Source organism: Pongo abelii, chromosome 6 (genome assembly GCF_028885655.2).
Source record: "Pongo abelii isolate AG06213 chromosome 6, NHGRI_mPonAbe1-v2.0_pri, whole genome shotgun sequence".
NCBI classification, from domain to species: Eukaryota; Metazoa; Chordata; class Mammalia; order Primates; family Hominidae; genus Pongo; species Pongo abelii.
The window spans coordinates 10,414,694-10,429,265 of record NC_071991.2 but is presented as its reverse complement, the minus strand read 5'-3'; the positions used below and the strand labels follow the sequence as shown (position 1 = coordinate 10,429,265).

The window sequence follows — 14,572 nt, the reverse complement described above, 5'->3', positions numbered from 1 at the left end:
CTGGGGTCAGGGCAGGGGGCTGCAGAAGCCCCCTGAGGTCCAGCCCCAACAGCTCTAGGCTGCCCTGAGCCTTCCTGCCACATCCAGCTCTGCACCATGAATGCTCCTCCAGCTAGGGCAAGGGAGAGTCTCGCTGGACAGGACCCTCCCTTCCCAGCGCCCTTTCCTTACCCAGGTTGGGTCTTGCTTCCTTCCGTGAAGGTGGCGTCAGGGCGTGTCATCCCAGAGGATGAGCGCAGAGTATAACACATTTCTAGAACTCAGAATCCTCCCCGGTTGGTTGGTTGTTTCTTTAGAGACAGGGTCTCGTTCTGTTGCCCAGGCTGGAGTGCAGTGGTGCAGTCATAGCTCACTGCAGCCTGGAACTCCTGGGCTCAAACAATCCTCCCGCCTCAGTCACCCAATAATTTTTTACATTTTTATAGAGACAGGGACTCGCTATGTTGCTCAAGCTGGTCTCCAACTCCTGACCTCAAGCAATTCTCCCTCCTCCGCCTCCCAAAGCACTGGGATTACCAGTGTGAGCCACCACACCCAGCCTATCCTCCCTGTTTTGACATCCCCAAACCCAAATCCCCTTTGGGGTCCTACATCCTGATCCTCCCCCAACCCAATTGGCAGCCTTCCATTCCTTCCAGTGGCGCGATCTCAGCTCACTGCAAGCTCCGCCTCCCAGGTTCACACCATTCTCCTGCCTCAGCCTCCCGAGTAGCTGGGACTACAGGTGCACGCCACCACACCCACCTAATTTTTTTTTGTACTTTTAGTAGAGATGGGGTTTCACCGTGTTAGCCAGGATGGTCTCGATCTCCTGACCTCGTGATCCGCCCGCCTCGGCCTCCCAAAGTGCTGGGATTACAGGCGTAAGCCACCGTGTCTGGCCCTTTTATTTTTTAAGACAGAGTCTTGCTCTGTTGCCCAGGCTGGAGTGCAGTGGTGCAATCTCGGCTCACTGCAACATGTTATCCAGGTTGGTCTCCAACTACTGACTTCAAAAGATCCGCCCACCTTAGCCTGCCAAAGTTCTGGGACTACAGGTGTGAGCCACCGCACCCAGCAAGCCTTCCTTTCCTTCTTAGAGCACAAGCAAGACATCCCAGCCCCCACTCCCAAGCAAGGACCTGCCTGATGGGAGGCAGAGGCCCCAAGGGAGGGGGCGGGACATTTGCACCTTGGCCTCAGGCTGGGGTGAGTGGGTCACTCCTACTAGGATAGAGGTCAGAATTCTTCAGCAACACAGACCCCAGACCCCGCCCTCAGTAACCCCTATCCCCTTTTGGAAAATGGAGGAATGCCGAGGGTGGGGGCCTCCCCAGACGGTCACAGGCTAATTTGCTTTTTTGGAAAAAGCCACTTTTTTTAGCCAGGGCGTGGTGACATGCGCCTGTAGTCCTGGCTACTTGAGAGGCTGAGGCTTGAGCCCAAGAATTCAAGCTCCCATCTCAGCCTCCTGAGTAGCTGGGAATCCTCCAGGTGCACGCCACCATGCCCAGCTGACTTTTTATTCTTTGTAGAGACGGGGGGGCCTCATAATGTTGCCCAGGTTGATCTCAAACTCCTGGCCTCAAGCAGTCCTCCCCTCTCAGCCTCCCTAGGCTCTGGGATTACACCACGCCCGACCTGCTTTTTCCATTTCTGCACCTCAGTCGCCCCCTGTTGTCATGTTTGTGTCAGTGATGGACCCCAAATCACAGCTTGGGCCCTTCCCAGCCCAGGGAGTCTTGTCCTCAATTTCTCACCGCCACAGCCCTCTTCTGGAGTCCCTCGGGCTCTTGAGTCCTCTGTCCCCTCTTCCCTTGGTGACACATCACCCATGTTTTGTTCCCTCGAGGAGGTGTGGGAGGGACTTTGGGGGGTGAACTATGATTGCGCCACTGCACTCCAGCCTGGGTAACAGAGGAAGCACCTGTCTCTAAAGAAGGAAGGGAGGGACGGAGGGGAGAGAGAAAGAAAGAAAACAGAGAGAGGGAGGGAGGGAGGAAGGAAGGAAGGAAAAGAACGAAGGAAGGAGGGAGTAAGAGAGGAAGAAAAGAAGGAAGGGAAGGATGGAGGAAGGAAGGAAGGAAGGAAGGGTGAGCCGGCCACATTTGGCTGGGTAAGGTGGCCACGTGTATTCCTAGTACTTTGGGAGGTGGAGGCAGGCTGAGCTCTTTGAGCCCAGGAGTTCAAGACCAGCCTAGGCAACACAGACCCTATCTCTTCTAAAAAATATCAAAATTAGCCAGGTGTAGTGGTGCACGCCTGTAGTCCCAGCTACTCAGGAGGCTGAGATGGGAGGATTGTTTGAGCCCCGGGGGTCAAGGCTGCAGTGAGCTATGACTGCACCACTACACTCTAGCCTGGGCAACAGAGTGAGACCTTGTCTCTAAAAAAAAAAAAAAAAAGAAAAAAAAGCCACATTCCGCAACCTTAGTCTGTACTTGACATGTAAAATTTCTCAGAATCACCTTGGTGGGGAGCCAGAGGCCACGTCCTCTAAGCACTCGGATTCCTGAGGTGAAGTCTTCTTCTAAATCAGAAGCCGAGGGTCTGCGGCTGCATCCCACCCTTCATTCCCCTGCCCGCCCTGTTCCTTCTGCCCTCCCTGCTCCTTCTGTCTCCCCTAGTGATGTCAGCCTCGCCAGGACTGAATGGGCCACCCCTATGTGGCTTTCTCTAAGGGACAACACCCTCACCTCAAATCTAGGTTCCTCTGCCCTCTAGACATTTTGCACAGAACCCAGCCCTACCTAGGGCTCCACGTGCCTCTCTCTCTCATTTTCCTCCCTCCAAGACCCAACTTCCTCCACTATAATCATGTGGACATTCACGTCTCAAAAATACATAATTTTGGGCCAGGCACGGTGGCTCATGCCTATAATCCCAGCACTTTGGCAGGCCAAGTTGGGCAGATCACTTGAGGTCAGGAGTTCAAGACCAGCTTGGCCAACATGGTGAAACCTCGTCTCTACTAAAAATACAAAAATTAGCCAGGCAAGGTGGTGTGTACTTGTAATCCCATCTACTTAGGAGGCTGAGGCAGGAGGCCCAGGAGGTTGAGGCTGCAGTGAGCTGTGATCGTGCCACTGTACTCCAGCCTGGCGACAGAGCAAGACCCTGTCTCAAATAAATAAATACATAAATTTATTTAATCTTCTTGTCTGAAGACAACTCAAAACTGAGCAACTTAAAAGGCACAGTCCAGAACAGTATCTGAGGAGAAAGCAAGAAAACCATGTATGAGAGGAGACTCAACTCTAGACCCCGAGGTTCCGGGCTGTGGGGTTGGTTCTCACGTGTGTCCACCAGCCTGGCCAGTCTGTTTCCCTCCTGACTCTGCGTTTTCTCTCTAGAAGGCATGGGAGAATAGACATGGGTCCCTGAGTGGCCCTTTACGGGCCCAGCCGCTCCCCTGTTTGCACACCCCACCCACCCTTCCTCTCTCCTTCCCAGGACTCACCTCTTCCTCCTCGTTCTGTAAATACACTCTCTGGTCACGGCTAGTACTACGACCACCACAGGCACCAGCAGTCCCAGTAGGACAGCCACCAGGTTAGATGCTTCTGGGTGCGGGGAAGAGACATTAGGTTGAACGTGAGACGGGAAGGGTGGGGACTGAGGGGTATTCCCTTTTGAGGATTACTTGTTACCCCAGGGGACCTCATCTCTCTAAATCTCTAGGTGTGTCTGCTTCTCCCTCCAGGAGGTTCTCACCTCCAGGGACTCCAAGGTCTTAGTGCCCCCCCACCCCCCACCCCGGCCACCCTCGAAATATTTTCTGTTTCCCATAAGCCTTTTTAGACAGGGTCTGGCTCTGTTGCTCACACTGGAGTGCAGTGGCGCGATCATAGGTTTCTGCGGCCTTGAACTCCTGGGCTCAAGCAATCCTCCTGCCTCAGCCTGCTTTCCAAGTAGCTGGGACTACGGGCACATGCCACCACACCCAGTTAATTTTCGTGATTTTTTGTAGAGATGGGGTCTTGCTATGTTACCAGGCTGGTCTTGAACTCCTGGGCTCAAGCGATCCTCCCACCTCGGCCTCCCAAAGTCCTGGAATTACAGGCATGAACCACCACGCCTGCCCTCCCTTAAGCCTATTTAGGTGGGGAGCTGTTCCTCATAGGTCCCCTAGAGTCCAGGTGTCATCTCAGCCAGCATTTCTCAAAGAGTAGCCCTGGAGTCACTTCCATAGTTTCCTGGGCCCTTGTTGAAAATGCAGATTCTGGTTGGGTGTGGAAGCTCACGCCTGTAATCCCAGCACTTTGGGAGGCCGAGGTGGGAGGATCACCTGAGGTCAGGAGTTCCAGACCAGCCTGGCCAACATGGCAAAACCCCATCTCTACTAAAAATACAAAATTAGCCAGGCATGGTGGCCAGCGCCTGTAATCCCAGCTACTCAGGAGGCTGAGACAGGAGAATCACTTGAACCTGGGAGGCGGAGGTTGCAGTGAGCCAAGATCATGCCACTGCACTCCAGCCTGGGCAACAGAGCAAGATTCTGTCTCACAAAAAAAAAAAAAAAAAAAAAAAAAGCAGGTTCCTAGGACCAGTGCAGACCTACTGAATCTGATCTTTCAGGGTGTGTTCTGGAATACACATGTTCACAAGTTACCCCGTCTTCAATCTCAGGCAAGATAAAGCTGGAGAACCGCTGGCCCAGAGGCCCATGGGAACTGTAGTTTGGGATAGGGAAGGACAGTGGAAGGTGCTGGAGAGGCACAGAAGGACACAGGAGGAGGAAGCAGCAGGGGTGAGAGATACAGGTCACAGGAGTGGGGAGCTGGGCTTCAAAGAGAAGATTCCACAGTATATAGGTAGGACATGGGCACAGGAACTAGTTTTTTGTTTTGTTTTTGTTTTCTGTTTTTTGTTTGAGATGGAGTCTTGCTCTGTCGCCCAGGCTGGAGTGCAGTGGCTTGATCTTGGCTCACTGCAACCTCCGCCTCTCAGGTTCAAGTGATTCTCCTGCCTCAGCCTCCCGAGTAGCTGGGACTACAGGCGCACACCACCACACCCGGCTAACTTTTTGTATTTTTAGTAGAGACGGGGTTTCACTGTGTTAGCCAGAATGGTCTCCATCTCCTGACCTCGTGATCCGCCCATCTCGGCCTCCCACAATGCTGGGATTACAGGCGTGAGCCACCTCGCCCAGCCAGGACTGGTTTTTTGAGGATGCTTGTCCTGCTAATTTCTAGGGATTATATTATAATTCCTACTATAATAATATATGTAATATATAAATATATAATTAATATACAACATATATTAATATATTATCCATTATATCTACAAGTTGATATTATGTTTATAATATATGATATCTATAACATAATATAATACATATCATTCTATATGTGAATATAATATGTATAGAATCATTCTGTTGTTGTCGGCCAGGAAGAGGCTGTGAGGGTACAGGGCCTTGGATGATGCCCTCACCTGGCTTTCTGGGAGGTGGCACATCTCGAGGCTCCATACAGAGGTCTCCCCCATAACCAAGTTCACACTCGCAGGTGAAGGTCGCTCCCTGCTCCCGACACCACCCGTCATTCTGACAGGGATTCCGCAGACACGGGCTTTCTGCAAGGACAGAGAAGGTTGTGGGAGGGGGGCCCTGGGAGGACACTCCCAGCTCAGGGGAGGCCTGGCTGGGGGCTAGGACGCCAGGGGAGAAAGCAGCGGCTGCCAGAGACTGGCCAGGGTTCAGCCGGCCTGGCTCCCAACCCTGCCTCACTAGCCCTGGGCTTTGGGGAAACTTCCTTCCTTCGAAACTCTTTCATCTCTTCCTTCCTCTCTTCCTCTCTTCCTCCCTCCCTCCTTCTCTCCTTCTCTCCTTCCCTCCTTCTCTCCTCCTCTCCCGTCCCCTCCTCTCCCCTCCCCTCCCTCCCTTCCTTCCCTCCCCTCCCCTCCCCTCCCCTCCTCCCTTCTCTTCTCTTTTTTGAGACAGGATCTCACTCTGTCACCCAGGCTGGAGTGCAGTGGCACAATTATAGCTCACTGTAGCCTCAATTTCTTGGGCTCAAGTGATCTTCCCACCTCAGCTTTCCAAGTAGCTGAGACTACAGGAGTGCACCACCACACCCAGCTCTTTTTTTCTTTCATTTTTAGTAGAGATGATGTCTCCCTATATTGCCCAGGCTGATCTTGAACTCCTGAGCTCAAAGCAATTCTCCCATCTCACCTCCGAAAATGCTGGGATTACAGGCATGAGTCACCCACGCCCGGCAGGAAACTGCTTAACCTCTCTGAACTCCATGTTTGTTACGTATATATTAAGAGTGCTGTGCTAACCACCAGGGCTGAAGGAGATCGTGGGAAGGAACGCTAGGGAAGGATTCGGCAGGTTGTGGATGCTTAGGGAACGGGAGATCTTTGTCTTTTGTCCCTCCCTACAAAGGCAGGGACAGACATCCTGAAATCAATGTGGAAGAGTCCTGAGGACAAGGAGGGGACGATCCTTGGTCCATGGATGCCCCAGGGCATGGGGCAGCTTGGAACCAGGCAGGAGTGCAGGTTCACCTGGAAAGCAGCCTCGGGTGTGGTTCCCCAGGGTGCAGACCTCCCCCTCTCTGCAGCTGAAGGGCTCGCACTGCAGGATCCGTGAGCTGGCGCAGGTGCACCGCTGAGAGCAGTCCTCAGTCACAAAGCTGCTGCCCAGCTAGAAAGGGGAAGGGCCAGGAGGAGACGTTCCGGTTCCATCCCTGGTCTAGCTCTTCTTGGCACCTCTGCTCCCCAGGGCCTCCCGCTGCCAGCTCGGACCTGGTAGTAGATGCCATTGCTGGTGCAGCCACAGTCAGCCAGGGGGAGGCTCTGGGTGCCGCTGTAGGCATAGCCTGGGATGCTGGCGCAGCCTTCCACGCAGGGGCCCTCGCAGTCCCCAGGGTCCGCCAGGTTGGCACAGGATGCTGGGCAGGGTGTCATACAGCTCTGATACATGGTACCTGCTGGACACTCCATGGCTGCGGGGACAGTCATGGTCAGAAACTGGCTGGGGCTGGGCAGGCCAAACAGGGGCAAGGTCACCAGATAAAACTCAGAGTAGGCTGGGCACAGTGGCTCACACCTGTAATCTCAGCACTTTGGGAAGATGAGGCAGGTGGATCACCTGAAGTCAGGAGTTCAAGTCCAGCCTGGCCAACATGGTGAAACCCCATCTCTGCTAAAAATACAAAAATGAACCGGGCGTGGTGGCAGGCACGTGTAATCCCAGCTACTCGGGAGGCTGAGACAAGAGAATCGCTTGAACCCTGGAGGCGGAGGTTGCAGTGAGCCGAGATCGCGCCACTGCACTCCAGCCTGGGCAACAAAGAGCGAAACTCCGTCTCAAACAACAACAACAAAAACAAAAACACTCAGAGTTGCTTATAGGCAGGAAGCCAGAACGTGTTGCAGCTTCATCTAGGGTCTTTTTTTTATTTTTTATTTTTTTTAGAGATGGAGTCACTCTGTTGCCCAGGCTGGAGTACCCAGGCTGGTGTGATCATGGCTTACTGCAGCCTCCAACTCCTGGGTTCCAGTGATCCTCCCACCTCAGCCTCCCTGGTGACTGGAGCTACAGGCATGCACCACCACACCCGGCTAATTTGTTAAAATTTTTATAGAGATGGGGTCTCACTGGTTCCCCAGGCTGGCCTCAAACTCTTGGCTTCGACTGATCCTCCTGCCTCAGCCTCCCATAGTGGTGGGACTACAGGTATGAGCTACCATGTCCAGCCTGTCTAGGCTTTTCTTTTTTTAATTTCTTTCTTTCTTTTTTTTTTTTTTTGAGATAGGATGTTGCTCTGTTGCCCAGGCTGGAGTGTGGTGGTGCAGTCATGGTTCACTGCAGCCTGGCTGGAACTCCTGGGCTCAAGCCATCCTCCAGCCTCAGCCTCCCAAAGCAGTGGGATTACAGGCGTGAACCACCATGCCCAGCCCATCCAGGGTCTGCAACATTAGAGCATTTGAAGGAACTGGTTGAGCGAAGGTGGACCTTGGCAGGAAGGAGCGGGATGTGGGATGGGGTTGGGAGGCTCCCAGGCAGGGGCAGAGAAGAAGCCAGGCTGCCGGTTGTGCTGACTTGGACCTGGAACTAAGACAGAAATTCGAGGGATGCTGGGACTAAGACAGAAAGCCCGAGATGAGGCAACGGTGGGAAGGGCGTTCAGCAGAAGTGGACAGCAGAGGGGTCGGGGTCAGCATGGGGAGGGGCAATGCCTCACCGCAGAGGGTGCGGTCCCGCCAGCCAGCCAGGGCAGCGCCCGCCTCCTGGCAGAGGATGGCGTACCCGCTGAGGACCTGGCAACGCAGCTCCTCTTGCTCTCTTGGGTCCTGAGCAGAGCACAGATCCATCATGCAGTGCCTGGTGCAGAGATGGGGCAGGAAGAGCACAGTCAGAGTTTGGGGAGGGGAGGAGACCCACCCCTGCAGAAGAGAGCCTGGAACCCCAAACAGAAAGACATCAGTCGGTGTCCAGGGAGGGTCACAAGGAAGTTAGGCCCCAGGCAGAACGGAGGAGTGAACCACACAGAGCTTGGGTCAAGGCAGGAGGCCCCAGGGAAAGACCAGAGCAGGCACCTGGGCCCCTCCCACAAGTCCTGGGCCCATGACTCACTCCTGGAAGGGCTCTGGGGCCACCGTCTGGTGACAGGCAGCAAAGGGGCCCTGGGGGTCTGCCAGCACCCTACAGGCCTGGGTGCTATTGCTCGCCATCTGCTCCGGGCTACATTCGGACACGTGGAGGCCCGCGCAGAGGCCCAGCTCCGCCCGTTGTCCCTCCTCCTCTGCTGGTATAGCCCTGCAGTAGAGACAGCCACGGGGCCAGGTGAGGCCCCAAGGAAGGTGAAGTGGGGGAAGAAGAAGAAGAACTGATTAGCCGGGCGTGGTGATGGCTGCCTGGAGTCCCAGCTACCCGGGAGGCTGAGGCAGGAGGATGACTTGAGCCCAGGAGGTGGAAACTGCAGTGAGCCAAGATCACGCCACTGCACTCCAGCCTGGGTAACAGAGCAAGACCCGGTCTCTAAAAAATATATTTAAAAAAAAGAAATAAGAACTACTGGGGCTGGGTGTGGTGGCTCATGCCTGTAATCCCAGCACTTTGGGAGGCCGAGGTGGGCGGATCCCTTGAGGTCAGGAGTTAGAGACCACTATGGCCAACATGGTGAAACCCCGTCTCTACTAAAAATATGAACATTAGCCGAGTGTGGTGGCGCATGCCTGTAGTCCCAGCTACTTGGGAGGCTGAGGCAGGAGAATCGTTTGAAACTGGGAGGCAGGGGTTGCAGTGAGCTGAGATCACACCACTGCGCTCCAGCCTGGGTGACAGAGGAAGAAGAAGAAGGAAAAGAAGGAGGAGGAGAAGAAGCAGGAGGAGGAAGAGAAGGAGGAGGAGGAGGAGAAGGAGGAGGAAGAGGAGGAGGAGGAAAGAAGGAAGAAGGAAGAAGGAAAAATAACTGGGAAGGCAGGCTGAGGGCAGGGCGGGGGCACAGAGAGAGATTTCCATTGAGCGGGAGCCCCCAGAGTCAGATGAGAGGGAATGACGGAATTGGGAGGATCCAGGCCTCTCTGCACCCTCTCCCTGGAGTTTCATCCTCTCCTGAGGACAGGAGGGCTAACGGCCACTATGCACAGACACCGTTGTTCACCTCCCCAGCCTCATCCCTTCCAGGCCATGCACCTGGGGAAGCGGAGGAGTGCATCCTCAGTCTTCACCTCCCAGCTGTTGCCAAAGGTGTTGAGGTTCTGGGTCAGGGCGCCACTGGGCAGCATCATGTCATTCTTGCGGTTCTCGTCGTAGTTTCCGCACAGGCCACGCACGAGCCCCTCGTACATGCTGGGTAGGGAGATCACTGCAGGAGGAAGGGGGCCCCCAGAAGTGAGACTCCTCACTCTTTTTTTTTTTTTTTTAAAGACAGAGTCGCTCTGTTGCCCAGGCTGGAGTGCAGTGGTGTTATCTTGGCTCACTGAAACCTCTGCCTCCCAGTTTCAAGCGATTCTCATGCCTCAGCCTCCCGAGTAGCTGGGACTACAGGCACGCACCACCATGCCTGGCTAATTTTTGTATTTTTAGTAAAGACAGTGTTTCATCACGTTGGCCAAACTGGTCTAGAACTCCTGACCTCAAGCGATCTGCCCGCCTCGGCCTCTCAGAGTGCTGGGATTACAGGCATGAGCCACCGTGCCTAGCCCTCACTCTTTTTTTTGAATTAACTTTTTTTTTTTTTTTTGAGATGGAGTCTCGCTCCGTCGCCTAGGCTGGAGTGCAGTGGCGTGATCTCCGTTCACTGCAAGCTCCGCCTCCCAGGTTCACTCCATTCTCCTGCCTCAGCCTCCCGAGTAGCTGGGACTACAGGCGCCCGCCAACACGCCCGGCTAATTTTTTGTATTTTTAGTAGAGACAGGGTCTCACCGTGTTAGCCAGGATAGTCTCGATCTCCTGACCTCGTGATCCGCCTGCCTCGGCCTCCCAAAGTGCTAGGATTACAAGCGTGAGCCAGCGTGCCCGGCCTTAATTAACTTTTCTTTAAAGTAGGGTCTTGCTCTGTTGCCCAGTCTGGAGTACAGTGGCTCAATCATGGCTCACTGCAGCCTCCAACTTCTGGGCTCAAGCGATCCTCTCTCCTCGGCCTTTCCAGCAGCTGGGACTACAGGTGTGCACCACCACATCCAGCTAATTTTTTATTTTTATTTTCTGTAGAGATGGGATCTTGCTATGTTGCCCAGGCTGGTCTCAAATGCCTGGCCTCAAGTGATCCTCCCATCTCAGCCTCTCCAGTTCCAGAAGCTGGGATTACAGGCATGCACCATCACACCTGTCTCATTTAAAACATTTTTTTTTTTTTGAGATGGAGTTTTGCTCTTGTCACCCAGGCTGGAGTGCAGTGGCACTATCTCAGCTCACTGCAGCCTCCGCCTCCCACGTTCAAGTGATTCTCCTGCCTCAGCCTCCCAAGTAGCTGGGATTACAGGCGCCCACCACCACACCCAGCTAATTTTTGTATTTTTAGTAGAGATGGGGTTTCGCCATGTTGGCCAGGCTGGTCTTGAACTCCTGACCTTAGGTGATCCACCTGCCTCAGCCTCCCAAAGTGCTGAGATTACAGGCGTGAGCCACCGTGCATGGACTTTAAAATTTTTTTTGTAGAGACAGGGGTCTCACTATGTTCCCCAAGCTGGTCTTGAGCTTCTGACCTCAAGCGATCCTCCTGCCTCAGCTTCCCAGAGTGCTGGGATTACTGGCCGGTGCCACAGCACCCAGCCAAGACTCTGCCCTCTGCTCTCCACCTGGTCTCACCCCACCTCCTCCTGGTCCTCATCTGGAGCTGGGTGCCCCACTACCGGGCCGAGTCTGCTCACCAGGATTTGCCTGTCTTAGATAGGATTTTCCCTCCCACTTCCCAGAAATGGCCCTTTTGCTCTTCTTTCCCCTGTCTCCAGTACCTGCATTTTTCCTTCCACCGAAGCTGACGACCAGCTCAAAGTCAGTGACCAGGTAGAGCCGTTGGCCCCGCAGGGTGACCCGCAGGTGCTCATTCGGCCTGTAGGGGACGGCCATCTTCTGGTTGTTGACCTAAAGAGGGAAGACAGGAGCCACAGACAGGGCTGAATCCTCCTGAACTGCTGCCATTTCCTGGCTGGGCTCCGCTTTTCCCAGTCATCTCCATACGTCTCCGTGCAGAGAGTGGAATAAGATACCCCAATGGGCTTTGCTATTCACGTGGCAGAGGCCTCTGTGAGGTCCGCCCCCTTCCCAGCCCAAGTCCTTCCTTGCAAAAAAATTGACGCAGTGAGGCCGGGCACGGTGGCTCATGCCTGTAATCCCAGCACTTTGGGAGGCCGAGTCGGGCGGATCACTTGAGGTCAGGAGTTCCAGACCAGCCTGGCCAACATGGGGAAACACGTCTCTACTAAAAATACAAAAATTAGCCGGACATGGTGGTGTACACCTGTAATCCCAGCTACTAGGGAGGTTGAGGCAGGAGAATCACTTGAATCTGGGAGGTGGAGGTTGCAGTGAGCCGAGATGGTGCCACTGCACTCCAGCATGGGCGACAGAGCAAGACTCTGTCTCAAAAAATAAAAATACATTGGTGTAGTGGATGCCATTGTTTCTTCAGCCCAGGATTGACCTTCACACGCCTCATGCTCTGTCCTCCTCCTCCTCTTCTCTTCCTCTTGTCTCTTGCCAGCCTCTGCTACCTCCCCACATGAAATGAGCTTGTTGCTGAATTTGTTTTTGGTTTTGAGACAGTTTCTGTCACCCAGGCTAAAGTGCAGTGGCAAGATCTTGGCTCACTGCAGCCTCAAACTCCTGGGCTCAAGTGATCCTCCAGCCTAAGCCTGCCCAATAGCTGGAACGACAGGTGTGCACCCCCATATCCAGCTCATTTTAAATTTTTTGCAGAGATGTGGGGGTCTTGCTATGTTGCCCAGGCTGGTCTTGAACTCCTGGGCTCAGGTGATCCTCCTGTCTTAGCCTCCTGAGTAGCTGAGATTACAGGCGTGAACCACTGCATCCTGCTGACTCTGATTTTACAACCAGCCCACCCCTGCCACAAACATCCCAGGGAACAGGGATCCCTGACTTCTACTCCAGGTGGCCTACCTGGTCCAGCTGCCTCCCCACACCCACCAGGCCCTGGCCCAGCTCTTACCACAAGCTCCAGACCAGCTTGGAGCTGCACTTTATAGCCATAGACGGTGGTAATCACTTCCTGCAAGAAGATGGAGCTCCTGGGCGGATCCATCTTGTTGCGTCCTTCCACGAGGAGGGGCTCCACCCCCTCAGGCAGTACGTCCACAGTTTTGATCAGAACATACGTCATGCGGCCTTGGAAGCGGTAGCTGAAGCCATCAAATGTGAGGTAACGGGGGTCCCCATAGACTGAGCATTGTTCAGACTCTGCCAAGAAGTCAAACAGTGAGAAGGGGCCGGGCGCAGTGGCTCACGCCTGTAATCCCAGGACTTTGGGAGGCCAAGGCGGGTGGATGACCTGAGGTCAGGAGTTTGAGACCAGCCTGGCCAACATGGCGAAATCCCGTCTCTACTAAAAATACAAAAATTAGCCGGGTGTGGTGGTGCGTGCCTGTAATCCCAGCTACTTGGTAGGCTGAGGCAAGAGAATTGCTTGAACCCGGGAGGCGGAGGTTGCAGTGAGCGCCAAGATCGCGCCACTGCACTCCAGCCTGGGCGACAGAGTGAGACACCATCTCAAAAAAACAAAAAACAAAACAAAAGACTGAGAAGGGACCCTGCCCAGGTGTGACGGTCCCCAGAGTCCCTCCCCCACGGTGACATCCCCTGTGGCCACCCTCTTAGGCTCAGGCTCCCTGGATCCTTTCTTTTCTCTTTTTTATTTTCTTTTTCTTTTTTTGAGACAGGGTCTTATTCTGTCGCCCAGACTGGAGTGCAAGTAACACAATCATAGCTCACTGCAGCCTCCAACTCCTGGTCTCAAGCGATCCTCCTGCCTCAGCCTCCTGAGTAGCTGGGACTTCAGGTGCACATCACCTGCTAATTTTTTTCTGTTTTTTAGAAATGGGGGCCACTCTACATTGCCCAGGCTGGCCTTGAACTCCTGGCCTCAAGAAGTCCTCCCACCTTGGCCTCCCAAAATCCAAAGTGCTGAGATTACAGGCATAAGCCACCAAGCCTGGTACCTAGACTTTTTTTTTCAATACCTACCGACATTCAATTAGAGGCCCTTTATTATTATTATTATTTTTTTTTTTTGAGACAGGGTCTCACTCTGTGTCCCAGGCTGGAGTGCAGTGGTGCAATCATAGCTCACTGCAGCCTCAAACTCCTGAGCTCAAGCAATTCTCCTGCCTCAGTCTCCTGAGTAGCTGCGACTACAGACACAAGCCACTACACCTAACTATTTTTTTAAAATTTTAAAATTTTTTGTAGGGACAGGGTCTTCCTATGTTGGCCAGGCTGGTGTTAAATTCCTGGGCTGAAGTGACTTTTCCACCTCTGCCGCCCAAGTACTGGGATTACAGGCATGAACCACCATGCCCAGTCTCCCTGGATCCTTGATCTTCAATTTTCTCTCTCTCCTGGCCTGATTAAAAACCATAAGGGGCCGGGCACAGTGGCTGATGCCTGTAATCCCAACACTTTAGGAGGCCGAGGCAGGAGGAACACTTGAGCCCATGAGTTCAAGCCCATCCTGGGCAACATAGCAAGACCCCATCTCTAGAAAAAAAATAGCAAAATTGGCTGGGTGTGGTGGTCCATGCCTGTAGTCCCAGTTACTTGGGAGGCTGAGATGTGAGGATCACATGATTCCAGGCATTTGAGGTTGCAGCGAGCTATATGATGGTGCCAGTACACTCCAGCCTGGGCAACAGAGCAAGATCCTGTCTCAAAAAACAAACAAACAAGAAAATGAAAACCTTGGAGGATCTCCTTGACCAGTCCTCTCTTTTTGCCCTACAGGTGGAGGGTCCCAGAGGGGATCGGGACCTGGCACATGGCCACAGAACTGTCAAGAGCCAGACTGGAGGCCAGGCCTCCTGATCCAGTCTCCCACCCCAACCCCTGACTGTGCTGAGGTTCAGGCTAAGCCCCTTCCCACCCTGCCTCTTCCTCCACCTCAGCCCTGGCCCCAAG

The 14,572-nt window shown here is 53.8% G+C and overlaps 1 protein-coding gene across 1 annotated transcript in view; it reads right to left on the bottom strand.

Moving 5' to 3' along the window:
• Positions 1–5,418: 5,418 nt before the first annotated feature.
• ZAN (zonadhesin) overlaps positions 5,419–14,572 on the bottom strand; it is a 60,258-nt gene continuing 51,104 nt past the window's right edge. The window contains 8 exon segments of the mRNA XM_054560305.2: positions 5,419–5,559; positions 6,499–6,782; positions 6,784–6,938; positions 8,181–8,320; positions 8,573–8,755; positions 9,635–9,806; positions 11,398–11,527; positions 12,612–12,859. Of these exon segments, the coding sequence (XP_054416280.1) occupies positions 6,615–6,782; positions 6,784–6,938; positions 8,181–8,320; positions 8,573–8,755; positions 9,635–9,806; positions 11,398–11,527; positions 12,612–12,859 (1,196 nt within the window). The 3' untranslated portion in view covers positions 5,419–5,559; positions 6,499–6,614.